This window comes from Meles meles, chromosome 7 (genome assembly GCF_922984935.1).
Source record: "Meles meles chromosome 7, mMelMel3.1 paternal haplotype, whole genome shotgun sequence".
In the NCBI taxonomy this organism is placed as follows: domain Eukaryota; kingdom Metazoa; phylum Chordata; class Mammalia; order Carnivora; family Mustelidae; genus Meles; species Meles meles.
Genome location: NC_060072.1, coordinates 104,798,633 through 104,825,587, shown reverse-complemented (window position 1 = coordinate 104,825,587; position 26,955 = coordinate 104,798,633). Strand labels below are relative to the sequence as shown.

Genomic DNA, 26,955 nt, shown 5'->3' with positions numbered 1-26,955 from the left:
TTATTTCCCACCCCCTCTACGGTTTTCCAGCTTCCGCCCCAGCCCCCGCAGTTTCCTTGCTCCCCCAAATTGCAGTCTAGGGAAAAAGCCCTACCACAGTCTCCCGCCCCTGCTCCCTAGTCCCATTGGTTGCCTCCCCCCCTGCAGCACCTGGCCCCCCCCCCAGCCATCCGATTGGCCAGCGGCCCCATCAGTCCTCGCCTGGCCGTCCTGACGTCATCCTGCAGTAGCGGGGATGGGGTGGGAATGAGGGAGAGAGTGAGGACGCCCGTCTCGAGAGCGAACGGGAAGCCTCTGCAAGTCCCCCACCTCAGCCACACAGGTTGGGGTCTGTCTAGGTCCGCTCTATGCACTAGTGTGGACGGCAGGCTCTTTTCTGTCCCTGCCCTGCGGCCCGCTGTCTTCCCTTCCCTCCTTGGAGAGCCTCTGCATCCCTCCCCCAAGGTGGAATCAGCCGGCTGCAGGCTCCTGGGGGCGAGCGGTCGCCTGGCCCTGCCCTGCCCTGCCCACACCACACCACACCATGACTCTCCTGCTGTTGCCCCTCTTGCTGGCCTCCCTGCTCCCCTCCAGCTCCTGTAACAAAGGTGAGTGAGGTGGGGGAAGGGGGGCACTGAAAAAGGGGTATCCGGCAGAGCCATGTGGGGGTAGGGGTGAGCAGGGGCTGTTGAAGCTCTCTGGCAAATGACAGGTGTGGGTTCTTCAGACCATTCCCCTTCCCATCCGTTTTCTGAGAGCTGCCCCTTCTCTCCCTCACATCCGCTTCTCCACATCGTCCTCTCTGGGCTGTTTCTACCCATGTGCTTCTCTGGCTCCCATTTGGTCCTCATTTCCATCCTGGGGTCTCCGTCTCCCCCTCCTCCAATTTCTGCCTGCGGGAGATACCTCAGGTCAGAAGGACTTGCCCCGAAAGGGTGAGACACATCTCTGGACGGTTCTCCGTGTTCACTGGGGTGTGCCTGCACTAAGGGTGTGTGACAGATCCATCTGGTTCATCTCCATCCCATCCTGGGGAGAGACAGTTCCTTGCAGCTCAGCGATTCGGAGCACGTATGTTTTGGCGTGTTGCTCCGGATCCGTACCCTGCATACAGCTGGGCTGAGGGTTACCAGAGCTGCCCTCTCTGGCAGACAGCAGAGAAATTCAGCTGGGTGAGGCCATCAGAGGGACGAAGGCGGAGGGGGGCAGGGAGAGAGGGGTTGGGGGAAGAGGGCTCAGGTAGGTGGAGAAAGGCAGGTAAGGGCAGAAGTGGGTGTGTGGGGGGGGCACTTAATGAGTGGTGAGAGGGAAAGCTGAGAAGGACGAGGGAGATGGGGCGTGGGAGGCGGTGAGACAGAGGGTGAAGAGAGTAAAGGTGGAGGCAAAGAAAGGAGAGAAGACTGAAAGGGGAGGCAAGAAGAACAGGTGAGGAGAGGGGGAAGGGAAAGTCAAAGAGGGAAGGGCAGGGAGCCAGGAGCCAGTGAAGGAAATGAACACCAGGAGAGTCTGTGGCAGGGAGACCTGGGGGCGAGCCGTGGAGAGGGTGCCCAGCATGGGCCTTGCTGCTCTGCAGGTCCTTCATCTTGAGGCTCCTCGCCTCAGTCTCTGACCTCAGCCCAGCTTCTTAGCCTCCTGCCACTTCCTGTGCTTGCTTTCTGAGCACCATCTTGTGGCTTTCTCCTCTGCCATTAGACAAGGGGGTTTTGGTGGTCATCTGTAAGAAAGGGGCAGGCATTCTGGTACCAGAAGGCTTTTTTGTGCTGTGGTTGGAGGAAAGAGTGGAAATCAGGCCTTTTTATTCACTGTCACATACTGGGCATGTTTTCTTTTCGTGACTCAGTTTCCCTCTGATGATATGTCTTCCTCCACCCATGTTCCACGGATAGGCCGTCACAAATGTGCTTTGGGAGCCTGGTGGTTGGCACGGGGGGATTAGATAGAGCAAGCAGTAGCAGTTGGGTTGGCGGGTGATTAGAGGGAAAGGGAACACATTGTGCCTTCCCCGTAGCCCCTCACCAGGCTAGTGGGAGTTGGGTCCTGGGGAGGAGACACGATTGAGCGAGCTGAGTGTGGCAAGGAGATGGGGAAGTCTAGAGGCTGAGTGGGTCCCGCATCCCTCCTGGTTGGCTGGTGGTTGAAGGGAAGAGGGGTGGGGTAGGCAAGAAGTAACATGAAGTCATGAGCCTGTATACGAAGTGAGGTTCAGGGAGTGTGGGGTTGGGGGGGACACAGAGTTGTGCTGGCTGTGAGTGTGCTCTCTCGGGTGTAGGGATGAGAAGCGGGGAGGGGATCCGTCATGTTTCTAGGCCATCTCAATAATCCCTTAGGATGTCGGCTGTGCTGGGTCCAGTCATTTGGCATTGATTCCCCTGCTCCATCCCTGCCCCTCTCTGTCCCCCTCCTTCTGTCCTATATTTTCCCTCCTCTTAGGTTAAATGGACTTAGGTTGGGGCTTGGCTGGGAGAAGTGCAGAGTGGAGGGATCAGGACTGAAATGGGATGATGGTGGTCGTGGAGAGTGTAGATACTCATGATCTCAGGAAACATCTAGATCTTTTTCTAATCACAACTCTGCCCTTAATCTATGCCTTCCCTTTCCCGGGGCCTTCTGATGGCCTACCACTGCTCCCTGAATCTCCAGTCTGCACTCTCTAGCACTTGAAATCCCTAAAGAAAATTCTTCACCCTCTGACCACGTTTCCCAGGGAAGATAGTGGTCCCCCACCTCCCCCAGGGCAGGCTGTTGCCACGGAAACTACCAATCCTGCCACAGAAGGCGGCTGTCACAGATACTCTGACTCCTTTAATGCTGATTTCTTGTCCTCAGCCCTTCCTTCTGCAGGTCCTTCTGCAGCGGGTGGGAAGGGTGATAAGCTGGAGTGTGTCTGAGTTGCGTGGGAGTGGAGGGTCAGCTCACACGTGCTTTCTGTCCTCATCCTGGGTGGGGGTCAGCCAACAAGCACAAGCCATGGATCGAGGCAGAATACCAAGGCATCGTCATGGAGAATGACAACACGGTCCTGCTGAACCCACCACTATTTGCCTTGGACAAGGATGCCCCCTTGCGCTATGCAGGTGATTGGGGTTGGGGGATGGCAAGGTGGGTAGGGCAGAGAAAAATGGTTGGGAAGGCAGAGGGCAAGGGAAGAGAGGGGAGGAAGTCCCTGGAGGGAGAGCAGTGGAAGCGGGGAAGAGACCTTGGCAAAGTGGTAGCAGTAGGCTTAAAGATGGTGGCTGAGTAAAGGGAGCCAGAGAGAAGGAGGTGGGAAGGCAGGGGTTAAGCACACTATTTTGTCAGATCTCAGACCCAGTAGCTCTGAGAGGTTACAGCTCGGGGGAAGCTGGTGTTGGAGCTGTATGTCTGATGATTAACATTTTCACATGTACAAGAGAAGGGCTGGGGTTTGGAGGGAGCGGTGAAGCCGAACCAAAGGCAGGGAGGTTGAGGCTGGGAAGAAGATGCTGGAAGTGGCGAAGGAGAAAGAGCCTCACCCTCTCTCCCCATCCTGGGCCAGGTGAGATCTGTGGCTTCCGGCTCCATGGGTCTGGGGTGCCCTTTGAGGCCGTGATTCTGGACAAAGCAACTGGAGAAGGGCTGATCCGGGCCAAGGAGCCAGTGGACTGTGAGGCCCAGAAGGAGCACACCTTCACCATCCAGGCCTACGACTGTGGCGAGGGCCCAGACGGAGCCAACACCAAGAAGTCCCACAAGTGAGGAAGCCCTTGTCTCCTGCTCCCTGCTGCTGGGCCCCCCTCTCTTCTCCCAAGCCCCTCACTGTTTTCTGCCCATGCTCTCACTGATACCTGCCCCTCGCCTGTCTATTCATCGGGTCAGGGACAGGGAACATGTCCTCCTGAGCCTTCACTCAAGGTGACGGAAACATGTAGTAGACTCATGGGATCTAATTCTGGTTCTGCCTCTTATGACCTTGGGCGACTTACTTAGCCCTTCTGGATCTGCTTTAAATTCTCTGTAAAATGGGGAACATGATGATCCCGATTTCCCTAGGTTGCTGTGAAGGGTAAAGGAGATGGTTTGTGTAAAAAGCGTGTAACAGCGCTGATACATGAGAAAGGCTCAGCACATGGAGGTATGATGATGAGGAGGGTAATGAGAAGGGCGATGAGCACCTCGGCCCACGTCCTGATTCCTTCCGCCTGCCCCACCATATACTCACACGCATGGGAAACTCATGCATAGTGCGAGGGTGGGCAGGAGAGGGCTCTGGCATGAATGAAGCCGGGGCCTGAGAATCCTATGACTGTGCCCAGCTAACTTCTCATCTGAGAATGGGAAAAAAATTGGCAGTCAGGGTTCCTGGGCTGCTAGGAGGCATTGGTGATAAAGGGCTCCTTGGGATTCAGTTTCCCATTTGGAGATAGGACCCTGCCTCTGAGACCTGGGCACCTAGATCTCGGCAAGGGGGCAGGGCTCAGCATGAAGGGCAGAGGGCTGCTCACTCCATGGGGCCCAGGTTGCGGGGAGGCACACTGGACATGCACATTGCACACGGGTACACAGAAGGCAGCACTCCTCTTGCACTCATGTCAAATGATTTATGGCTTTTATATAAATACCACTTCCCTTTTCCTGGTTGGTCTTAAAGATTTTATTTTATTTTAATTAATTTAGTTTTTTAAGGATTTATTTATTTATTTAGAGAGAGAGAGCATGGGCACGCACAGCATGCAGCTGGGAGGGGCAGAGGGAGAGGGAGGGAGAAACTCAGGCAGACTCCGTGCTGAGTGGGGCACCCAATGTGGGGCTTGATCTCAGGACCCTGAGATCGGGACCTGAGCCAAAACCAAGACTCAGCTGCTCAACTGATGGCGCCATCCAGGTGCCCCATAAGGATTTTTATTTTTAAGGAATTTCTACACCCAGTGGGGTCTTGAACTCACAACCCTGAGACCACGAGTGGGTACTCCCCTGACTGAGCCAGCCAGGCACCCCATACCCTGGTTGGTTTTAATTTGGCTTTTATTCTATGTCTTCCTTGATCATCCCATTGGATTTGATTATTGTGGAGGAAAAACCAACTGGATGTAAAATTCTGTTTTACCCCGTGTCTTGGCACCCAACCTATAGCATTCTGTACAGGAGTCCTCCAAGTCAACTGCTGGTGTCCCCTTCCTTTACCCCTTACATCAGTCACCCCTTCCCTCGTGGAGCCTGGAGTCCTGGGGGGTGGGATGGGCACGCCCATGGCCCTAGGCTCAGGGCACACTGGTTCCCGCCAGCTCTGACTCCAGTCTGCATTCCTACTTGTGCCTCTCTCCACATTTTGAGGCTGACTGACTCTTCCCTGTCCCTTCGCCTGCTCTGGTACACAGGGCGACGGTGCATGTGCGGGTCAACGATGTCAATGAGTTTGCCCCTGTGTTTGTGGAGCGGCTGTACCGGGCTGCCGTCACCGAGGGGAAGCTGTATGACCGCATCCTGAGGGTGGAAGCCATCGATGGCGACTGCTCCCCCCAGTACAGCCAGATCTGCTACTATGAGATCCTCACCCCCAACACCCCCTTCCTCATCGACAATGACGGTGAGTCCATCCCTTGCCGCCCCGATCGCCCTGCCCGGTACACCCCACATTCATCAGAACGCCCTGGCGCTGAGCTCTCCACTTGTGCCCCTCAGATCCTCATTCAGAACCTCCTTCCCAATGTAGAGTCCTTTTCCCCCCAGACACCCCCTTCCCAACTTCCTGCTGCCTAATTCACCCGCTGCTCAGTTGACACGTGAACCCTCTAGGAAACCCTAGGCTTTCCTCTAGTGTTCCTTACCCTCTTTGTCTCCCCCCCACACCCATCCCAGGAAACATTGAGAACACGGAGAAGCTGCAGTACAGTGGCGAGAGGCTCTACAAGTTCACGGTGACGGCTTATGACTGTGGGAAGAAGCGGGCAGCAGATGACGCTGAGGTGGAGATCCAGGTGAAGCCTACCTGTAAGCCAAGCTGGCAAGGTGAGGAGCTCCGCTCTGTGGCTCGCCTTGTGAATCCTCTTCCCCTGGGTCTCCCTTCTTGTCCCTTCTGACAGTCAGAGCCCTAGCTTAGGAGCCAGGGGAGAGATATTCAGGGGCAGGCTTGCAGCTGTCTATCCAAGAGCGTCAGGGGACACGACAAGGGCAGAATGGATAAGAGGGGCTGCCTTCCTCGCCTCTCTCTCCACTTCCCTCTCCCTTTCCCCTATGCAGGCTGGAACAAAAGGATTGAATATGCACCAGGTGCAGGGAGCTTGGCTTTGTTCCCTGGCATCCGTCTGGAGACCTGTGATGAACCTCTCTGGAATATTCAGGCGACCATAGAGTTACAGACCAGCCACGTGGCCAAGGGCTGTGACCGTGACAACTACTCAGAGCGGGCCCTCCGGAAACTCTGTGGTGGGTGTGCCCTCCCCCTTTCCAGACCTCTCCTGGACCCTCCTCTGCCTCTTTCCTAAGACTCTTGCCTTACTCCTTCCCTTGCCCACCCACAGGGGTAGCTATCTGCAGAGGTTATAGCATATGGTTAACTCTGTGGCCTCCAAAGCAAATCAATATGTCGTTTGCAAAGACGGGTGATTCTAGCACAAGACCATCACCAGGTCCCTTGTGGAGCAATGGTAGGGTGAGAGGAAGAGGTGCAGAATGAGTGAATTGGAGAGCCGTTCCTAGAAGAGGGGTCCACCCTCTGGGGTCTTTGAAAGGCCAGAAGAGGCCATGGAACTAGCTGGGGGATATCTCTCTCCTTCAGTCCCTGTTGCCCTGGCTGCTTCCTGTCTCTCCATCTGCTGCCTCCCAGCTCTGACACTTGTGTCTTCTGGGGCTTCTGCAGGTGCTGCCCCTGGGGAGGTAGATCTGTTGCCCATGCCTGGCCCCAATGCCAACTGGACGGCGGGACTCTCGGTACACTACAGCCAGGACAGCAGTCTTATCTACTGGTTCAATGGCACCCAAGCTGTGCAGGTGCCCCTGGGTGGCACGGCTGGGCTAGGCTCTGGACCCCAGGACAGCCTCAGTGACCATTTTACTCTGTCCTTTTGGATGAAACATGGTGTCACTCCCAACAAGGGCAAGAAGGAAGAGGAAACCATCGTGTGTAACACCGTCCAGAATGGTGAGCCTTCCCCACGGTACTGGTCTGAGAGTGAGGAAACTGGCTTCTTATCCTGCCTCTGTCACTGCCCAGTTTGTGGCTATGGACAGGTCACTTCCTCTCTCTTCCTCTGCAACTTGGCAGTGCTAGGTTTGACGATCCCTGATATTGGGTGGCTTACTGCCTGCATAACTGGTTGAGACCCTACTGCTCTCCAAGTGCAATGGAACTACTCGCTGCCCTTCTCACCTACAATCACTGAGTCTCCCTGCATCCCACCATGTGGTACACTGTCCCCCAGTCTACTCCCATTAAGCCTGTCCACTGCAATGGAAAAGCTTGGATAGTGGTGTACCCCATTCTTTCGCTCCCACCACCATCCCGTCCTCCTCTTAGAAGGGCGAGTTGGCTCCACCTCCAACTTCCCCTCTTCCCTCAATCGCAGTGGCACAGTCAGTCCCGTTCGGCTCCATCTTGTCCTGACCTTTTATTTCTGCTGCTTCTCTAAGCTCACTTCTCTTGACCTGAAAAGGGTTATCACACATGGAGCTTGCATCAACCAAAGGACCTATAGAAATCTGGGTGGGAGCAGGCTGGCCAGTGTTCCACCTTGGCCAATCAGAATGCTTGAGAAGCCCTAGTGATCCATTGGCTTGGACTCTGTGTGTGTGTCAGAGGGGGAGAAAGAGAGAAGACTTCAGGGAATATGGGAGGGAGAGCCCCTGAGAGAGTGATGAGAATCCTGTGTCCTCGCCCTCTGGGGCTTTGAACCTGTCCTTGCCTCAGGCCCTGTGTTTGACCCCTGTCTCCATCCTCTCCCCTCAGAGGATGGCTTCTCTCACTACTCACTGACCGTCCATGGCTGTAGAATTGCCTTCCTCTATTGGCCTCTGCTTGAGAGTGCCCGCCCAGTCAAGTTCCTCTGGAAGCTGGAGCAGGTGAGGCCAGTGACAGGTTCCTCGGAGAGCTGGGTGGGTGTATCTTACTTCAAGGGAAGGAGGGTCCTGGGGCAGGGGTTGGTGTTTTCTGGGTTGCCCTGTGCCCCCTTCATGCTGCATTTTCAGTTCCTGACCATTCTACCCCTAAGTTCTCTTGTTCTCCTCTTCCAAGTCTTGTCTCCTGCAGAAAGCACTCTGGGATTAAAAGGAAATTGGGAACACATTACTACTAACATCATACCCAACAAACATCTTTTCTCCTTTGTTTATTTCATCCCTTTCTTACCTAGAACCTTCACAATACATATCCCTGACTCTGAAGCAGTTAGGATGTTGTAAGCCAGAAAGTAAGTAATTCGGGGGTATGCAGATTGGGTTTGAGTCTGGCCAGGGCAGCTCACTAGACACGAAATCTTCCTTGGTGTGTCTACATCTCAGTTTCTTGGCCTATGAAATGGGAATAATAGGAATTGTTGTTGCAGGACTGTTGCAGGATTAAAGGATGTGATAGACCTTTTAAGTCAGGAGGAATGTTAATCTTCATTACTATTCTCTGCGATTATGAAGGATAAATAAAAAGAGGCAAAAAATGTGTAAAATCCTCTCTTCAGCTGACAGTTGCAGCCTGTGCTTTATTCATTCTCTAAGCTGACCACGAGAAACAGTGGAACTAATTTGAGTTCCCATCTCCCTTTTTTCTTGTAAGCCCCAGTGGAGCACTGAGTAAGCAAATAGCTGAAAGAAGGCAGGAAGTGGGAGAAAGAGAACAGGAAAGGAAGGGTCTAGAAAATCCACAAATTGGATAATTGAGGGCTGTCTACAAAGGCTTTTGCTTTCTGTGGCACTCTTTGAAAGAGACAGTCCGCCATTTGCTGCTCCTTGATCTTTCCCCCTTGTTGCTAATATTAGTAACATGACTCTGCTTTTCTTCTCTCTTCCTTTATTTAGTCAACAAATATTTGTTAAATACCGAGTAAGGCTCTATCAATCTGCTTCATTCTGGGGATACAACGGAGTATAAGATAGAACAAAATCTTTGCCTTTTCGAGCTTACATTTTAGTTGGAGAGATAGATTTTTGAAGAGTAAGAAGTCATATACAAAGGGTAAATTGTAATACATTTTCTGAAAGAAGCAGCAGGGAACTGAAGTAGAGAATGGGGGAAAGGCAAAGAGAGGGGAATTCACCTTAGGTCAGATGTTCAGGGAAGACCTGATGACGTGAAATTTAAGTCTTGCTCTAAAGGATGAGAAATGGGTGAGAAGAAAGTGCTTTGGGCAGGCAGAAGAACTGATGCAAAGGCCCTGAGGCAGGAAAGCGCTCAGCATGTTCCAAGCATGGAAGAAGGCCACTGGGGTTAGAATACAGTGAACAAGGGGGAAAAACTGGACATGAGTTTGGAGAGATGAGCAGTGATCAGGTCGTACAGTGGACTTTGACAGCTGGGGTTTGTTTAGGTATTGTCCTATGAGAGGCAGGAAGCCTTTTGAAGGGTCTGAAGCAGGGAGGTGATCTGATCAGATTTACATTTTAAGATGTAAACTTGGCAACTATGGGAGGAATGTATTGAAGAGACCTAAAAGTGGAAGGATCCAGATAAGGCTGTGGCCGCAGTAAAGGCTGAAGACTTGACTGATGCGTGGCAGTGTAGAGAACTGCACAGAAACCTAGAGCTTTTAGCTCTATTTGGACCTAGGATCAATAGCGCCGCTGATGGATTGGGTGTGGAAGGCAAGGGAAAGAGAAGGATCAAAGGTATCCTGCGGGTCATCCATTTGAGAAACTGGATGGACTGTGGAGCCTTTATGCTGCCTCAGAGAGAAGTGAGGGGACTGGGAAGGGGTGTGGACTTCCATCTTGCATGTGTTAAATCTGAGAGACCTGTGAGACATCAAGTGGAAAGCCCAGCATTCACAGGAGAGCTCTGGGCTGGAGATGTAGATTCTGGAGTGATCGGCATAACTATGGTATCTGAGCCCATGGGAAACAGTTACTTCCTAGTAACTCCCAGGAATAGCCTGTAGAAAGAAAAGGGAGAAGAGTCGAGGTTGAATCTTAAGACATTCCAGCACTTAGAAGCTGATAAGGCAGAGAACTCTACACCTGATTCCTCTATTCCCCACCTCCATCTTGACTGACCTTAGGAGAAACTTCCAAGGAGCCTCTTTGTTTTACTGTTGGGTTACAAGTTTCTCTAGACCTTCCAGTGCATGCATGCATACATACATACATTTTTGGGCAAAGATTTATTAACAAAATAGTGTGGTCCTCCTCTTAGGAACGTTTATAGTGTTAGAGATTTGCCTGAAGAATGGAATTTTAGATACTTGCTTGGTTGGTGTTGATAGATTTTGGGTAGGGATGTTATTTCTGGAACTGGGTAGGCAGCAATTCACTAGTAAGCCTTGCTGATAGAGCGGGGAATGTGAGGGACTGTACACTGTCTCCCAGGAGAAGGGGTAGTACCTTGTATTGGTTCCCTGAAGATAAAGTAACTGAGTGTTCTTGCCCTTATGCTGCCCTCCCCCCAGGTCTGTGATGATGAGTGGCACCACTATGCTTTGAACCTGGAGTTCCCCACAGTCACACTTTATGCCGACGGCATCTCATTTGACCCTGCCCTCATCCATGACAATGGTCTCATCCACCCACCCCGAAGGGAACCCGCTCTCATGATTGGGGCCTGCTGGACTGGTAAGTCCCCTCGAGCTTCTCAGTGAAGACACTGAAAGTTAGCGCCTCTAATGGCTTAGGATTATTGGTGAAGGAGCAAGGGCAGCTTGACTTGTAGTTGGACAGGATGATTCAGAGAGATCTCCAGGGGAGGAGACCACAACCCCCCTGAACCCCCTTCCCCCAATCTGTAACCTATTCAACTAGTCATCACCTCAGAGAGATTCACTGGAATCTCTCTTTGTGTAACTTTGGGCAGTGCCCATGTTGTTTCATCAAAGGGATGACTTCCATGGTACATTCCCTTGCTGGAGGTCAGTAATAATTAAGAGAGTCACCAGTTTTCCTTAAGCTATTCCTTTCATTTTTTTTTTTTCCTTATGGGAGCATGTGTGCATATGTGTGTGTGTGTGTGTGTGTGTCTTACCAGAGATCTCGTGTTTTCTCAGCAACATACTTGAGGGTTGGTCTCTAGCAGAGGCGGGAGAGATTAGATGTAACATCGGCGGACAGCAGTCCTATGCAGACGGGACAGAGCAGGGAAGACCTCTTCCTCACTGCCAATCTGTCCCCACAACCCTAAACTCATTGCCACTTTGTTTTTCCTCCAGAGGAAAAGAACAAAGAGAAGGAAAAGGGAGGAGACAACAGTACAGACACCACACAAGGTACTCTGTGATTAAGAACTGGAGACCAGAGAGTTCTCACCTTAACTTTCTGTGCTGTGCTTCTAATTCCATCCCAACCCTAAATCCCAGTCTGCCTCATAGTTACTACTGCCCAGGCCTCCAGGGGGCAGAGCCTGCACGAACTACTGCAAGGCAGGGCTCCCTTGGCGAGGTAAGGCCAGATGGAGCTTGGTGGCATCCTGGGTGTCCCTTCATGCCCAGAGAAGGAAGTGGAGGAGTTCTCTTGCTGGCTTTCCACATAGTGTATCGGATTGTGGGAGGCAGGAGGTGGTCCCAGGCAGGGAGATCTGGGCAACTGTGAAGCTCCACACGTCCCCCTGGGTCCCCTTGCATGCCCTATGACCACGCCCTCTCACCTTCTCTGCCTTTTCCTCCACCGGCTCCTCTTTCCTCCTTTTGGTTCCACTCCTGTCCTTCCCTTTCTGCCTCTCCTGGGAGCTTTTCTCATTTCTGTGGCTTCTGTTTTTCACCCTTCTCCTCTCCTTGGATTTATTCCCTCTCGGTCTTCCTTTCTCCTTTCTCGGGTTTCCCAGCCTCACTTCCTGGTCTCTTCTTTTCATTTCCATATTCTTCTCATGCTCTTCCTCCAGCCTTCTGCCCTTCCTCTCTGCCCCCTTTCCTGCTCCAGCCACCTCTCCCCTCTCATACTCTCACCTCCCGTCCCCTGTGTTCCTGCCCTAGGAGACCCCTTGCCGATCCACCACTACTTCCACGGCTACCTGGCTGGTTTCAGCGTGCGCTCAGGCCGCCTGGAGAGCCGCGAGGTCATCGAGTGCCTCTATGCATGCCGGGAGGGGCTGGACTATAGGGATTTCGAGAGCCTGGGCAAAGGCATGAAGGTATAGCCCCTTCCTCTAGCCCTGCCCTTCCAGGCATGCCCCCAGCCCCCGAGCCCTGCCCACCTCTCCTCCTCTGTGCCCTTCCTCTCCCACGGCCTGCCCGGTCCTGCTCTCAGCTATCTGTGTCTGGGGCCCAGGTCCACGTGAACCCCTCGCAGTCCCTGCTCACCTTGGAGGGGGATGATGTGGAGACCTTCAACCATGCCCTGCAGCACGTGGCTTACATGAACACTCTGCGCTTTGCCACGCCCGGCGTCAGACCCTTGCGCCTCACCACTGCCGTCAAGTGAGTGTTGGGTGGGGAGGGCAAATCTCAGAGCAGAGTCAGAAGGTGTCCGAACTCCTTGGCCTTCGAGGTCCCCCAGGGCTAGACACCCCTCCCTCACTGTATGGATGGGGAGATTGGGGCCCCCAGGGACAACGGACCTACCTACCTGCTTAGTTGACATAGCAATGTTTGTGGAAGAGCCTGGACTACACTCAGAATTCATCAACGGATTCATTACTCCTTCCGCCAACCACCCTTCCGGGACTTTGGGGTTTTAATTTTCCCTGTGCCTCTGTGCTGATATATAAAGTGGGACAGACAGGGTTCTGGATTGGGAGCTGGGAGATCTGACATTAATTCTGACTCAATACTAATTGCCTGGATGAACTTGAGCAAATAGCTAGGGCTGTTTCACCTATTTTAGTCTTGATTCATCAAGTTCTTACAAGGTCAAATAAGATGATCTAAATCTGGGGGGTTGGCAACCTAGGCTCTGGGGCCAAATCTGGCCTATGGCCTGATTTTGTAAATAAAGTTTTATTAGAACACAGCCATCCTCATTCATTTGCATATTATTTCACACTAACATGGCAGAGCTGAGTAATTGGGACAAAGTCCGTACTGTCTGGCCCTTCACAGAAAGCTTGCCGACCTTTGAAATCTAAGTAAATAATTTTAATTCTTTAAAATAAAAATTGTACATTATTTCCAGTTTAAGTATAGTAGGTGTTTAAAATACAGATTGAGAGGTAATGAAGGCATAATAGTTATGGACATAGAGTCTATTCACATTGAGCAAATGCAGGGATGACAATAGAATCTAAGTCACAGAATTGTTACCAGAGCTAAATGATACAATCCAGATCCAATGCCTGGCAGAGCGCCTATTCCACCAATGGGGGTGATTATATGCAAGCATTTTCAACCCCCACAACCCCCGAATGTTTGTGGGGCAGATTTTTTCTTTTTAAGATTTTATTTGTTTATTCGACAGAGATCACAAGTAGGCAAAGAGGCAGGGGTGGGGAGGGGAAAGCAGGCTCCCCGCTGAGCAGAGAGCCCTGATGCAGGGCTCCATCCCAGGACCCTGGGATCAAGACCTGAGCAGAAGGCAGAGGTTTTAACTTGCTGAGCCACCCAGGCGCCCCTGTGGGCCAGTTTTTAGGACATACTGCCATCTAGTGGATGGATTACGCAATGCAGGAGTCAGGATTCTTGAACAAGCAGTCCCTTCTCCCCAGCTCTGCCTCAGTTTCTCCATAAGCGAAACGAAGATAAACAGCTCTGGCTTGTCCCTGTGCTGGGAAGGGTGGGTTGAGAGAGGAGAGAGGAGAGAGCTCTGAGCCCTGCAGAGTGATTGGGCATGCTTATCAGGTCTCACAATTAGAGCTCTTGGAAGGTGAGGGCAGCAGCTTTTGGGAATTGTGCTGCCAGCCTGTGGTGTGGTCACGGTGTGGAGCTGAAGGCAGCAGGTAGTTGGAGTCATGAGGGCATAGACCAGAGCTGAGTGTTCTCTCCCCACCGCTCCCCCCCACCTCCATGTTCTAGCTGGAACTCTAGCTGTTCAAAGGCAGACATGTGGTTATACAAGGTTTAACTCACCAGAGATCAAGCAATTGGCTCATGCTCTTTACTAGACTCAGGAACCCTTTCGGAAGGGAGGGCATTGTCCTGTGGCTCAGGGTGGGGCTCTGCAAGGGGAGGGTCCCGCAGCCGGAGGGGTTGACATCCTCTTGTGTTCAAGGACTCAACTGAATTCCTCCTACCTCTTTCGTGCCCCCGGGAGAGGCTTATCCCAGGGCTGGGAACCTGACTTTGGCCTTTTAGTAGAGGGAAGGGGCCTTGTTTTCTGTAGGAGGTTGAGAAAGAGAGCTCATATTTTTGCATTCATGAGTCTACCATGGGGTTAGTGCTAGTCTAATCCTTCTTTGAGGTCATTGGGGAAAATAGAGGTGTGTGTGTGTGTGTGTGTGTGTGTGTGTGTATGTGTCTGTGTGTGTGTCTCTCTGTGTGTGTGTTCGTGCTCCTGTGAAAGAGGGAGAGCCAGGGGCCTAACAGTACCTCCCTTTCTCTGATACATAGCCTCACCCTAGTCCCTGTGGCTTCCCTGGGTTCTAGAGTTCAGTTCTTGGATCTCTGTTCATTTAGAGCCAGATATCTGCAACTGTTTGGTCAGTGTAGATTTTCCCTAAGGTTTTTTATCCTCTCTTTCTTGGAAAACCCATCTAGTTTGTGACATTAACCCCTGAATAAATGGCTGCCACATCTTTTCGGCTAACTTTGTCCTTTTCCCTTAGCCCTTGACTCTCTGCCTGTATCTTGCTGTAACCTCTATCAAGAAATTCTGCCAGCACCTCCAACAGATGAGCTGAAGGTGGAATAATGACCTCTGTTACCCAGACTAGGCCCTCTCCCTGAATTCTCTATTTCTGTGATGGTGTCTCTGCCTTTGCAGTCACTCAGGCTGGAGACCTCTGAGTCATCTTGGACTTCTCCACTGTCTGTCCTGCATGCCCCATCAGTTGGCCAGGTCACCTTGATCCTGCCTGTGCTGGATGTCAGGGAATCTTTCTCCTTTTTTCCCATTCCTGCTGTTAAGACTCCAGCCCTGGCTCTGATTGTCTCTCACCTGCCCTATTGCCGTAACCTCCTCACGAGTTGACCCATCTCTAGTATTCTAACTTCAGATCACCCTCCCCGGGAGGCTGGGTTAGTAGTGGTCACGCATGAGAATTTTCATCCTCCTATTTCCCTGATATAGAAGATATCAATGGCCTCCTGTCAGCCAGTGCTCAGAAACTGCCCTCAAAGCCCTCAACCATCTGATCCCGGCTTTCCTGCTGCATGTTCCTCTATTTCCCTCGGTACACTCCTCACTATCCACTCGAGGGTCTACCTTCTTCCTGGTGAAGTCCTACCCTCCCTCCAAGGCAGCTCAGCCGCTACTTCTTTTGACTCTTCCTCCGTTCCCTTGCCAAATGCCCCAGTGCGGTCCTAGCCAGAAATCACGTCTGCTTCTCTAAACTCTCAGGGGTTTTTGTTTGTTCCACTTCCCTGATGGTGACGACGTTTGCCATTGCTTTGAGGTTGTGTGCCATAGCTGAGCTCTTGACCAGATCATTAGTGCCTTCGGGTCAGGACCAGCCCCCTGTTGCCCTTTGGGTCTCCTTTGGATTGCTCACTACAAGGCGGACATGTCTGTTGGAGTCCGAGCTTTCAGGGTCAGCTGGATCTGGGCCCCTTGGGATGACCATGCAGATTCTTAGGCCCCACTCCTTGTGGCGCAGGAACTCAGCAGGCTGTGGATGCCGATGACATCATGGGCTCTGAGTTCATCGTATCTGCTGGGGTTGCCCTTTTCCCTTCCCCTTTTGGCTCCTGTGGTCAAGCCAGGCATGCTCAGTAGCACTCCCTCAGTTCGCACAAGCATAGGGACCATTGGTCCTACTTCCAGTTACCAGCTCCCTTGTGAAGGCTGCTTGTTCAAGGGGTGCTTCTTTATAAACAAATTTGGTGCAAACCCAGGCCCCAAATAGTGGGCTGTGGTTCAGTGAAAGGAGTGTGACCTTGAAATAAGAAGAGTAGGTTTAAGCCTTGGCTCTGACACGTATTTCTCGTGTGGCCAAGATGCTCGATCTTCTCTGGTTTCTTACCCCAAGTCCACAGTGTTGCAATAAGGTGAATGAAACAATGTGTACAATGCCTCAGAAACCAGTGAGTGTGATGAGAATGTGTGGTGTCATTCTTACTGATTGGCAAAACATGGGGCTAGAGGTGACCCTGGGAACACCTTCCCGAGGAGCTGTCCTGTGGGTTGGTTGGCCTGGCCGAGTGCTTTAGGAAGTCTTTCCTGGCACTGAGGTCAGTGAGGCTTCATGGGACCATGGATGCTGGTCCAAGATTGTCACATTAGCTCACCTACCAGCGTAGGTTTCTCTGATAGTGAAGGGAATGAATGGAAGACACACCAAGGGAGGAGGACATCCTTGGAGAGGCTCCCCCACCATATCCCTCCCCTCCTCTTTTGTTACTGAGTATTTCTTTAAAAAATTTTATTTATTTTAAATAAAATAAGAATTTTATTTATTTTAAATAAAATGAGAGAGAGAGAGAGTGCGTGCACGAACATGAGCAGGGTGAGGGGCAGAGGGAGAAGCAGACTCCCCGCCAAGCAGGGAGCCCAACGTGGGGCTCGATCCCAGGACTCTGGGACCATGACTTGAGCTGAAGACAGACACTTAAACTACCGAGCCACCCAGGTGCCCCTGTTGAATATTTCTGGACATGTATCTGCCACATATTTTTCTGAACACAGGTTTTAATTTAAATCTCCTGAGTAAAGCACTGTGTATGTGTAAACATTTTTGTAGGTTCAGCTTGTAGAATGAAGTTTGATAGATGTTCCATAATCTTGGGTGAGGGCATTGACAATGGGCTCATCCCTGCAGGTTGGGGTTGCCTGATCTCTCCCTGACCCTTTCCCACAGTGGCATCCTCCCAGGAAGGCTATCTTCCCTCCAGCTCTGCTATGGAGGGCTAGTGATGCTGCTGCATAGACACTGTCTCTCTCTTCCCTCGCCCTCCCTGACATGGGGGACTCTGTTGTAGAGATGGAGGCCCAGAAGGATGAAACAGAATATGGATCATAGGGGAGGAGGTGTTGGGGTCACAAGCTGCCTCTCTCCCCTCTTGTCATACAGGTGCTTCAGCGAGGAATCCTGTGTCTCCATCCCCGAAGTGGAGGGCTACGTGGTGGTTCTTCAGCCTGATGCCCCCCAGATCTTGCTAAGTGGCACTGCTCATTTTGCCCGCCCGGCTGTGGACTTTGAGGGACCTGAGGGGATCCCCCTGTTCCCCGATCTTCAAATCACTTGCTCCATTTCTCACCAGGTGGAGGCCAAAAAGGATGAGAGTTGGCAGGGCACAGGTAAGGATGACTGCAGAGAATGATGTCATCCTGAGAAGCGGCCCATGTCTGGAACCAGAGGGAGGGAGAAGAAAATCTGGGGCTAGAAAATGGGAATGACTTCATCCCACATTTTGCTTGCCGAGAACCATTTACGCGAGGACAGAGAGCCAGGAAGAGACCTGTGGGTGTGAGGAAGAGGGGGTAGTGGCATTTTTGAACATGTTGCTGACTGCTCTCGGGGCCTGAGCCTGGAAGGGGAGGAAGAATGGCCACGAGGTGGGCCCCTTGGCTGTGACTTATATGCTGACTCTCTCCCATTCAGTGACAGACACACGCATGTCAGATGAGATCGTGCACAACCTGGATGGCTGTGAGATTTCCCTGGTGGGGGATGACCTAGACCCAGAGCGGGAAAGCCTGCTCCTGGACATGGCATCCTTGCAGCAGCGAGGGCTGGAACTCACCAACACGTCCGCCTACCTCACCATTGCTGGTCAGTGGGGACTGAGAGCCTGTCTTCTTTTTCTGTGGGTGCCCCTTCCCATGATCAAGTCTCTGGGAGTTCCAGAGAATCCTCCTTCCAGGCCTAGGGACATGGCCAAGTGCTATCTTGCACCTTTCCGGCTTGGAAGCTCCTCTGGCTTCCAGACTGCCCCTGGAGGTACCGGTATGCTGGGGTTTGGGCTCCCGAGTGGTTCTTTCTCCCTGCTTCTCTCCACACCTTGGCTCCCCTCTCTTCCTGGTTTCCCTCCTCCTGTGGACCAGTCTTCCCTGATGAGCTTCCAGTCCTCCAGCTGTTCAGTCCTAGCTACCTTCTCTATGTCTTCCACCTCTCTAATCTCTTGCACACACCAGATCTTTAACTCACGTGCCCACATCTTTGTGAATAGTAGCAATGACTTGGTAGCTTCAAAAGGAAGCCTGTTCTTCTCTGCAGGACTCTCCCTAAGGGAGGATGGGAGAAGATGGTCATATCTGGTTCCCTCCCATTTCCATCCCCTTCCAGAGCCTTGCCGAGGACTTCTGTATTTTCTATTCTCTCCATTTCCCTCCTGCTTGCCGTCTCCCTCTGTCTTGCAGGGTGTCCTTATTGCCATCTCTTCTGCCCTACCCAGAAGCCTCAGAGCTTTTGGAGAAGAGCAGGGCAGGAAATGGACCCCAGTCACTTTATCCCAGTCAGGCAGAGCCGGGGTGGGGGTGGAGGGGGACATCTCTTGGGAGAACTCAAGTCATAACCTTGTGGAGGAGATGGGACAGACCCATGCTGCGGCTGCGTGTGCTGTCAGCTGGTCTGAGGGAGCGGGTCCTGCCCTGAGCTGCTTCCTCCTCCTGCAGGGGTGGAGAGCATCACTGTGTACGAAGAGATCCTGAGGCAGGCTCATTACCGGCTAAGACACGGAGCTGCCCTCTACGCCAGGAAATTCCGGCTGTCTTGCTCAGAAATGAATGGTCGCTACTCCAGCAACGAATTCATCGTGGAGGTATTCAGAGTCTCCTTCCCTCCACAGCTCCCTGCCCAGCTGTCGAGGAGGAGCCTGGGTGTAGCGGACTGAGACCCAGAGGTGGTGGGATGGCAGTGGGCCTCGAAGCATGGAGGAGCCCTCGGCGGTGGTGGAGAAGGAGATGCTGTGGGGCAGGCTTAGTGATGGGCTCTAGAAAGTGGAGTGGGGCGAGCAGAGAAGCGGGTGCCCATTGAGCTCTCCTTCCCCAGGTCAACGTCCTGCACAGCATGAACCGAGTGGCCCACCCCAGCCACATGCTCAGCTCCCAGCAGTTCCTGCACCGTGGTCACCAGCCCCCCCCTGAGATGGCCGGACACAGCTTGGCCAGCTCCCATCGAAACTCCAGTAAGTAAGCCCGAGCCTGGTCAGGCAGGGTGGGGCAGTGGTGGGGAATGGGCTGGGCTCGGGCATCTTCTCCACCACCGGGAGGGGAGGAGGCTAGTGGAGCGGAGCTACAGTTCTGTTCCCTGTGCTGCCTGACTTTACTGACCACTCTGTGGTCCGCTAACTTTCCACCAGGGAGACTATGAGCCTGTGTCATTCATGGCGGGGCTCGGAGGGGGGCCGCTCATGCCCAGAATCATAAAGTTGGTGTGCGGTTTAGGGGCCTTTGTTGTTCCTGCTGCCTCCCCCCAGCAATGTCAAAGTAGCCTTGCACCTAGGGACCTTCTGTAGTGAAGCTATCAATATTTATGAAGCACCTCCTGTGTACTAGCATGGTCTTAAAGTGCTATTAGGAACATAAAAGAATTATATGCTGGATACAGTTTCTATCCTCAAGGAGAAGGTTGGTGCTATTACGTGTATTATCATGTGCTATCTGGAAAGTCATGAGTCTTTCTAAACCAAAGTGTGCGGCTTGGCAAAGTACTAAATCTAGATGGACAGCTGCCCTTCCAAACAATCTTGTTCCCTGGCGGTTGTCCTTTACCAGTGAGGCAGAGTTTAATCACCAACTTAAGAGTTGCTTAATTGTAGACAAACTGGAAACTACAAGTATAAAGATGAAAAACCAGCCATAATTCCATCGCAGAGAAGAAATCATTGTTAATGTTCCAGTTTTTTTCCGTGCCTATTTTTTTTTCTTTTTACAAAGGTGAGGTCAAACTATTTTATAAACTGGTACTTACACCTATATAAAATGATTTTCTTCCACATTATTAAAAGCTGCAAAATGATTCTGACGATGCTGAAAATGATTTTTGGAATCCCTTTTAGAATTGCTTTCAAAGCCAATTTATGTGATACATTTATTTTTTTCATTTTTTAAAAAAAGATTTTATTTATGTATTTGACACAGAGAGAGAGATCACAAGTAGGCAGAGAGGTAGATGGAGAGAGAGGAGGAAGCAGGCTCCCCACTGAGCAGAGAGCCCGATGCGGCGCTCAACCTCAGGACCCTGAGATCATGACCTGAGCCCAAGGCAGAGGCTTAACCCACCGAGCCACCCAGGTGCCGCTGCATTTATTTTTATTTCTTTTTCGATACACCTTGCTTTTGACCCGTTTCCGTTTTACCCAGTTTCATCAGACACTTTTGTCAGAGTTGCTCTGGATGTCATTTGGAGTTTTTAAGCATACGACCTCCTCTCAGAGGGCCCAGATTTGTCACTTCTGAAGAAAGTCAAAAGGTGTATCACTGACTCTGAAGGCAATTCCCTAAGGAATTCTGAAAATATTTCCTTGGAAGAAGTCCATGTCACCAAACATGACTTTGAAAGTTACAGAGCTCATAGCAATACATTTAATAAGAATAGTGAACACATCGATGTGTACTAGGTGCCACGCTCATGGACTCTTACACACATCAACTTTAGTCCTCACAAACAACGAATGAAATAAGTACTAGAGATATCCCCTTTAAAAAAGGCAAGGGAGGGGCACCTGGGTGGCTCAGTGGGTTAAGCCTCTGCTTTTGACTCAGGTCGTGATCTCAGGATCCTGGGATCAAGCCCCACATCCCGCTCTCTGCACAGAAGGACAGAAGGGAGCCTGCTTCCCCTTCTCTCTCTGCTTGTCTTTCTGCTTATTTGTGGTTTCCCTCTCTATCAAATAAATAATAATAATAATAATAATAAAGGCAAGGGAATGGAAGCCCAGAGAGGTTAAGCGCTTTATCCAAGATCACAACAGCTAGAGAGTGGTAAGAACCAGGATTCAGATCCAGGCAGGAGGAATCCTGAGCCTGTGTACCAACCATTGACTTCCATATTTTCTCCGGTTATGTTTGATGCTTTCTTGCTTTTCCTTTTCCTTACCTTTCCTTTTCTTTTTTTCTCTTCTCCTTTCTTTTACCTTGCCTTCTCCTTTCCCTCCCTCCCTCCCTCCCTCCCTTTCCCTCCCTCCCTTTCTTCCTTCCCTTCTTTCCTTCTTTTCTTATTACTTTATAGTTTAATCTAATTTGGAGGAGCTCCAAGGGCTTCCTAGGGCTTTTTCGACTGAGGCTAACTCCCTCGTATCCCCAGAGATTCTGTCTTGTTTCTCCCTTAAGTGGTGGCCACCACTAGAGTCTCTTGTGTTGCCTTTCCCTGGGACTGGCTCCCTTCTTCCTTGCTCTTTCTGAAAACAGCTGCAGGGGCCTCTCTAAGTGTTCTTACTCACTATAACAAAACAATTGGAGGTAGGGGTGGAGAGAGAAGGGAAGCAGGGGTGAAGAGAGAGCTTGATGCATAACCAAGTTGCAAAGGTTCATAGAAACTTCACACAATCTTTAGAGACCTGTGAGCAAGTTAAACCCATTTTTGTTAAAAAGACCCTTGGGCCAGCTTCTGCACCCTTCCCCCTCATTATGATCCCCTAGCTCTTTCTCCAGTTCTTTCCTTGGGAATCGTCCCATTCAACTTCATTGGATACTGGGTCCTGCTACTCAGTTTAGGCTCAGAGTAGACAAGGATTGGCCTGGCTGCTGGCCGGCTGAGATTCTCAGTCCTCGTTTCTGGGAGGCGGGAATCCCTGTTGTAACTACCACAGAACTTCATGCCCTGAGTGGCCAGCTGCCCCACACTGGCTGGCCTGACAGGCCATGTTTCTCACCCCTCATCCCCTGAAGCTGCCTGGGGGTGCTCCAGGGGTGCTCCATCTTCCCTCTCCACTCTTCTGAGCCGATGTCTAGGCCAACCACACTTCCTTATGAGATTTCAGTTGAGAGAGGCAGCTTGCTTTTGCTTTTCCCCTTATTTTGGTCTGAGTAGGATGCTGAGTTCATAGCTCACCTAAAGCCATTGGTGACAGACATCTCCTGAGTGTACCTGTTCCATATGTCTTCTCTGACTCTTCACGGTGTTCCTTCCCCTCACCTCCTGACTGTCCCCGAACCCTCCCAACTGCAAGTGTGGGGTTACGGAGTCATGGCTTTGCCATTTCCAATTGTGCTAGCCAGGGGGAAACCGAAGGAGACATAGTAGTGCCTTCCAGTGGGATGGGGGTTCATTTCTCCCAAGCTCCTAAGATCGGCGTGAATTGGGACAGTCTGGGAAGGTTTGGGGACGCAGGTAGAGTTTAAGCTTGGACCCTGAAAGGTAGAAGGGATTTTGGCTGGGCAGGAGAGAGAATGAGAAGTTGAGAATGGGGGGCGGGCAGCTGGTTTGGGGTGTTCATGGTTAGGGAGAATAAGGTCGTCTCCCAAGGGTGAGGCAAGATGATGAAGACAATATTTATCTAATTATCCCGGACTTTGATACACATCAGATCGGCTGGGGAGCTGTAAAAGTCCTTGGTGCCTAGGTTACTTTACGCCCCATACTAGTTAAATCAGAATGGAGGTGGGAGCCAGGCATCAGTGGGTTTTAAAAATCCCCAGGTGATTCCAGTGTGCAGCAAGTTTGGGAACTGTTTCCCTGCTTTGTTCCCTACAAGTATCTGAAGCTTTGCAGGAAGACACGCAGCGAAGTAGGGTTAAGTGTAGGGACACCTGGGTGGCTCAGTCAGTTAAGTGTCTGACTGTTGATCTCAGTTCAGGTCTTGATCTCAGGGTTGTGAGTTCAAACGCCACATCGGGCTCCACGCTGGACATGCGGCCTACATTTAAAAAAAAAAAAAAAAGGAAATAAGGGAAGAATAGAAAATGAACTAGGGAGTGAACTAAGGACAGTTCTGAAAGAATAAGGTGCCAGGGGGAGTGCAGTCCGTTCACAAAATACATACCCTGAGATATATGTGGTTGCTGGAGTGGGCCAGAATTTGGTTTCTGAGCTTAGGCAAAAGGAAGCCTGAGCAGTTATGAAGGTCATATGATATAAGCCGACCAGTATCTCAAGGGAAGTTCTGGGACTGAGAGCAGAGAGAAGTTTCTACCCAGGATCTTCAGAAAGAGGGCACCAAGCGGGGCTGTGGACAGAGCTTTCAACAGTGTCCTCACAACCAAATGAAACCAGAAATTTCACAAGGGCTGTTTGATAAAACAGCTCTTCCTGCTGGCTGTGCGGGTCATCCAAGGCCAGAATTAACTGCTTGGATCTAAGGCAGCAAGGAAGGTTGATTGCACTTTTTATAAACTCTTGATTTTTGTCTGTCGCTAATTTAAAAATCCTGCCATCTCGCTGGCTTCCAGGCTCATTTTAAATTAATTAACTCTACTTGTTTGCCCGCAGACACAGGGTCTGCATTTTGTCTTTCATGGGGCCATTTCTTATTCCTGGCAATCAACTTGTCGTTTTCTTCACCGGGCTTGGGGCTCAGAAGGACAAATACATTTGATTAAGGCACAAACTAGGAACTTTGGCTTGTCATCATTGGGCGCCTAGAGCAACTTTGCCTGCGATGGCCTCCTCTCTGAGTCGGGGGAGCATTCTCTGCTCCTTCTGGAGCCTGGGCTTAGCCACAGGGGGCATCTCTTGGCAGGATTACTGCTCCTGGATCTTGCCCACTGACATGGAGACCTGGCCTCCCAGCTCTCTCATTTCCTGCAGATGGCCAGAAAAAGCACCTCTGTCCCCTTCTTCCCTCCTCCCCCATCCCTAGGCAGTTGAGAAACGCTGAGCTGGCCATCTCTGCCCTGGAGCCAGTACCCAGGGAGCCTCCCTGCCCTGTTTAGCAGGATCGGCTCTCATTGGCAAGTGGCCCCAAGTGAGTTATGGGTCGGGTCAGGACAGGGACCAGATTGGCAGAGAGCCATCAGGGTGGCCCCCCAGAGGTGTGAGGCTGGTGTGCCTGCTCAGGCAGGACATTCTCCACACTCCTGGCTGGCCCTGGAGCTCGTGGCAGTCTGCAGGTGCTGGTGGCTGGGAAGGAGGGGTTTTGCCACAGCCAGTGTGTGCGGCTCCTCTGCCCTGTGCTTTGCGTTCTGCTTTGTCTCTCAACATGTGAGTCTTAAAGGCTGTGGGTGAATTTGGGACCGGGAGATCTACCTGCTGGCTGCATGTGTGTATGGGACGCTTACATGTAATCATCCCGTAGCCACGGGACAGTCCAGATTCTGGGCCTCACGGAGCCCTCTGCGGTGGGCCGGGCTTCTGTGCACAAGACCGGTGAGCAGGGGGTGTGCCCCATGTGGGGTGCAGTGACTCAGCAGTCCATGCGGGCCCTCCGCCTGGGGACACGGGTGGGGGCTCGCCACCTTCACGTGCTGTCTGAGGGGCTGTGGGCTCTCCTGCTGGGCCTCGTCCTGCCGCTCCAGGTGCTGCTCGCGTGTGTGCGGGAGGGGGCCAGGGCCGTGCTTGCGGCTGCTAGCTCTGCAGCACTCAAAGCCCGTGTCTGTGCTGTTTACACCTGCCTTCAGGGGGTGGCCTGGGTTGCCCGGCTGCTGGGGGGCTGGGTGGCGCTGCACCTACGGCTCTCCTCTGCCCTGCTGGAGACCCTCAGATGCATCCCTTTGCTCCCACTGTGCGCGCAGGCTGCCAGGTGGCTGGTGCGCACGGGGGTGTGGGCCGGCGGAGTCTTGGCTCAGGTGCGGGGTGTGGTGGCTCTGGTCCAGCTGTGTGCCCACGCGCTCTTCCTGGGCTGGTGTTTGTGCTTCCACATCTGCTTTGCCGCCATCAGCTCTAAGGTCCGTGTGTGGGTCCACGGGCCTCTTCCCATCTCACTGGCCTTCAGGGCTCATGCTCCCCTGAGCCTAGGCATCAAAGTGAGCCTACCTGGCCAGAGGCGCGACAGGGCCCGGGGGGAGGTGGGTAACCCTCAGGGGGAGATTTGGGAAGAGCAGGAGCCCCAGATGCCCAGGAGCCCTGAGCCCACAGGAAGAAGAGAGGTGTCACAGAGCAGGAGTGAGCTCAGTTCAGGTGGGTGAGTAAAGGGGCTGCTCTTTGCCCCTGGGACCTGTCCCCCAGTCTGGTTGCTACTTCTCCTCTTATGATGCAGGAGGACTGTCTCCTCTTGCACCACTGGGCGTGTGTGGCTGCCTCTCTCCTTCCCCCACTGAACACCAGGTACCTCTTCTCTAGGCTGAGTGGTCCCTGGGGAAGGCACAGGCAGAATGACCTGGGTAGGCTCCAATCCTTGCCCTCTGTCTGCTGAGAATAGAGCTGCTCATGAGAGCATTGGGCCGGCAGCTCTCCTCCCTTGGCCTGTGTCCCACTTTGGACACCTCCCTCCCTCTGTCTCTGTCCCTCTGGCCTCAGCAGCTCTTCGACCACCTTTCCTCCCTATCTCCTGCTCTTCTCAGTAGGGCTCTATTTCTCCTCCAGCTTGCACAGGGGATTCCCTCCTTCTGGGCCATCAGGTTTCCTGTCTTCTCCTACTCTAAGGCTCTCTCTTCCCCTGGGTGCCCCCCACCATTGCCCACTCCCTGCTGTGCCAAGCCCCTGCAGTTGTGCCCGGCCGGTGCCCTCACCGCATGCTTTCCCTGCAGTGGTCCCTAGCGCGGCGACTCTCATCATCGTGGTGTGTGTGGGCTTCCTGGTGCTCATGGTTGTCTTGGGCCTCGTGCGCATCCACTCCCTCCACCGCCGTGTCTCCGGGGCCGGCGGGCCTCCAGAGGCCTCCAGCGACCCCAAGGACCCTGACCTCTTCTGGGATGACTCAGCGCTCACCATTATTGTGAACCCCATGGAGGTGAGTGGCACTGGGAAGTGGGCAAGTCCACAGTCAGGAGGCGGCTGGAGCATCTGCATGGCCAGGCCCTGGGCAGAAAGCTCCAGGCTGAGCTGCCCTGGGTGAGGAGGAAGGTGTAGAGGGGGTGGGGTAGAGGGCCCAAGGGAGTGCGATCCTCGCAGGAGAGGCTCTGGGCTCTGTGCAGACCCCTGAGCTCCATGCTCTCTGCTCTTACCTTGTCCAGTCCTACGAGAATCGGCAGGCCTGTGTGGCGGGGGCTGCCGGTGGCCAGCAGGAGGACGAGGACAGCAGTGACTCAGAGGCGGCGGACTCCCCCAGCAGCAATGAGAGACGCATCATTGAGACTCCTCCACACCGCTACTAAGGCTGCACCCCTCCCCAAACAGAGAATTCTGCCCGGTGAGACAGAGACACCCCCAGAAAAGAAACAAGGACATTCTGAGAGAAGAGACCAAGAGGGAGAGAGCTCTTCAGAATGAGTCGCCCTTTAATCCCCAAATCCCAGGGGGCCCCGCTGGGATCTGCCTCCCCTTATGCCCCCAGCCCACCTCTCTCCTGTCCGTCTGGGCTCCTGTTCCCCAGAAGACTCTGGCTGCCTTCTCTGCCCCCAAGACAGCGACGCCCTAGCTTGCCCAGGTCTCTGTCTCTCCCCTACCAACCATCCTCTCTATGGGGGGCTGGGGACATCACTAGTGGCCAGGGGTGGGATCAAAGGGAACCCTTCCCTACTCTCCTGTCCATGGAGGCCTTCCTTCCCCGGGACTCTCTCAGCTGGGCCTTTATGGCTTCTCTTCTGCCCCCTCCTCTCTCTGTCTTTCCACGTCACTCTGGGGACCCCTGCTTCTTCATCTCGCCCACTCTCCTTCCTTCTCTGTCCTCTTTCCTCTCTTCCCCTTGCCTGAGGTCCTGCAGCCCCTGCCCCTTCCTGTGTGACCCGGCCACGGCCAGGTTGTGGGGATGGCAGAGGGAGAGTGGTGGGGGGGCCCAGGTATTATATATAATGTATATTTTTTCATGTCGCTGTGAGCGCAGCCCCTGTGTTCTGTGTGCAGCTCACAGCCTTGTGTGTGTGTGCGTGGCATCGTCATGTCCTGGG

General features: G+C 52.6%; 1 protein-coding gene across 1 annotated transcript; it reads left to right on the top strand.

Moving 5' to 3' along the window:
• The first annotated feature begins 228 nt into the window (after nt 1-228).
• Nucleotides 229-26,955, top strand: CLSTN3 (calsyntenin 3). The gene is made up of 18 exons (XM_046013447.1): nt 229-587; nt 2,931-3,053; nt 3,494-3,689; nt 5,313-5,521; nt 5,794-5,943; nt 6,175-6,360; nt 6,794-7,075; nt 7,880-7,992; nt 10,524-10,686; nt 11,277-11,333; nt 12,036-12,193; nt 12,331-12,479; nt 17,162-17,388; nt 17,693-17,863; nt 18,706-18,851; nt 19,082-19,217; nt 25,657-25,859; nt 26,083-26,955. Exons 1-18 carry the CDS (start codon nt 524-526, stop codon nt 26,221-26,223), a joined length of 2,874 nt encoding a protein of 957 aa, XP_045869403.1. The 5' UTR covers nt 229-523; the 3' UTR covers nt 26,224-26,955.

Bases quoted from the DNA above. Each gene is read 5' to 3' on its own strand.
- CLSTN3 (XM_046013447.1), top strand. From the start codon at position 524: ATGACTCTCCTGCTGTTGCCCCTCTTGCTGGCCTCCCTGCTCCCCTCC. The intron at 7,076-7,879 runs GTGAGCCTTCCC...CTCTCCCCTCAG, and splicing joins GTGTAACACCGTCCAGAATG to AGGATGGCTTCTCTCACTAC. The intron at 11,334-12,035 runs GTACTCTGTGAT...TTCCTGCCCTAG, and splicing joins CAGTACAGACACCACACAAG to GAGACCCCTTGCCGATCCAC.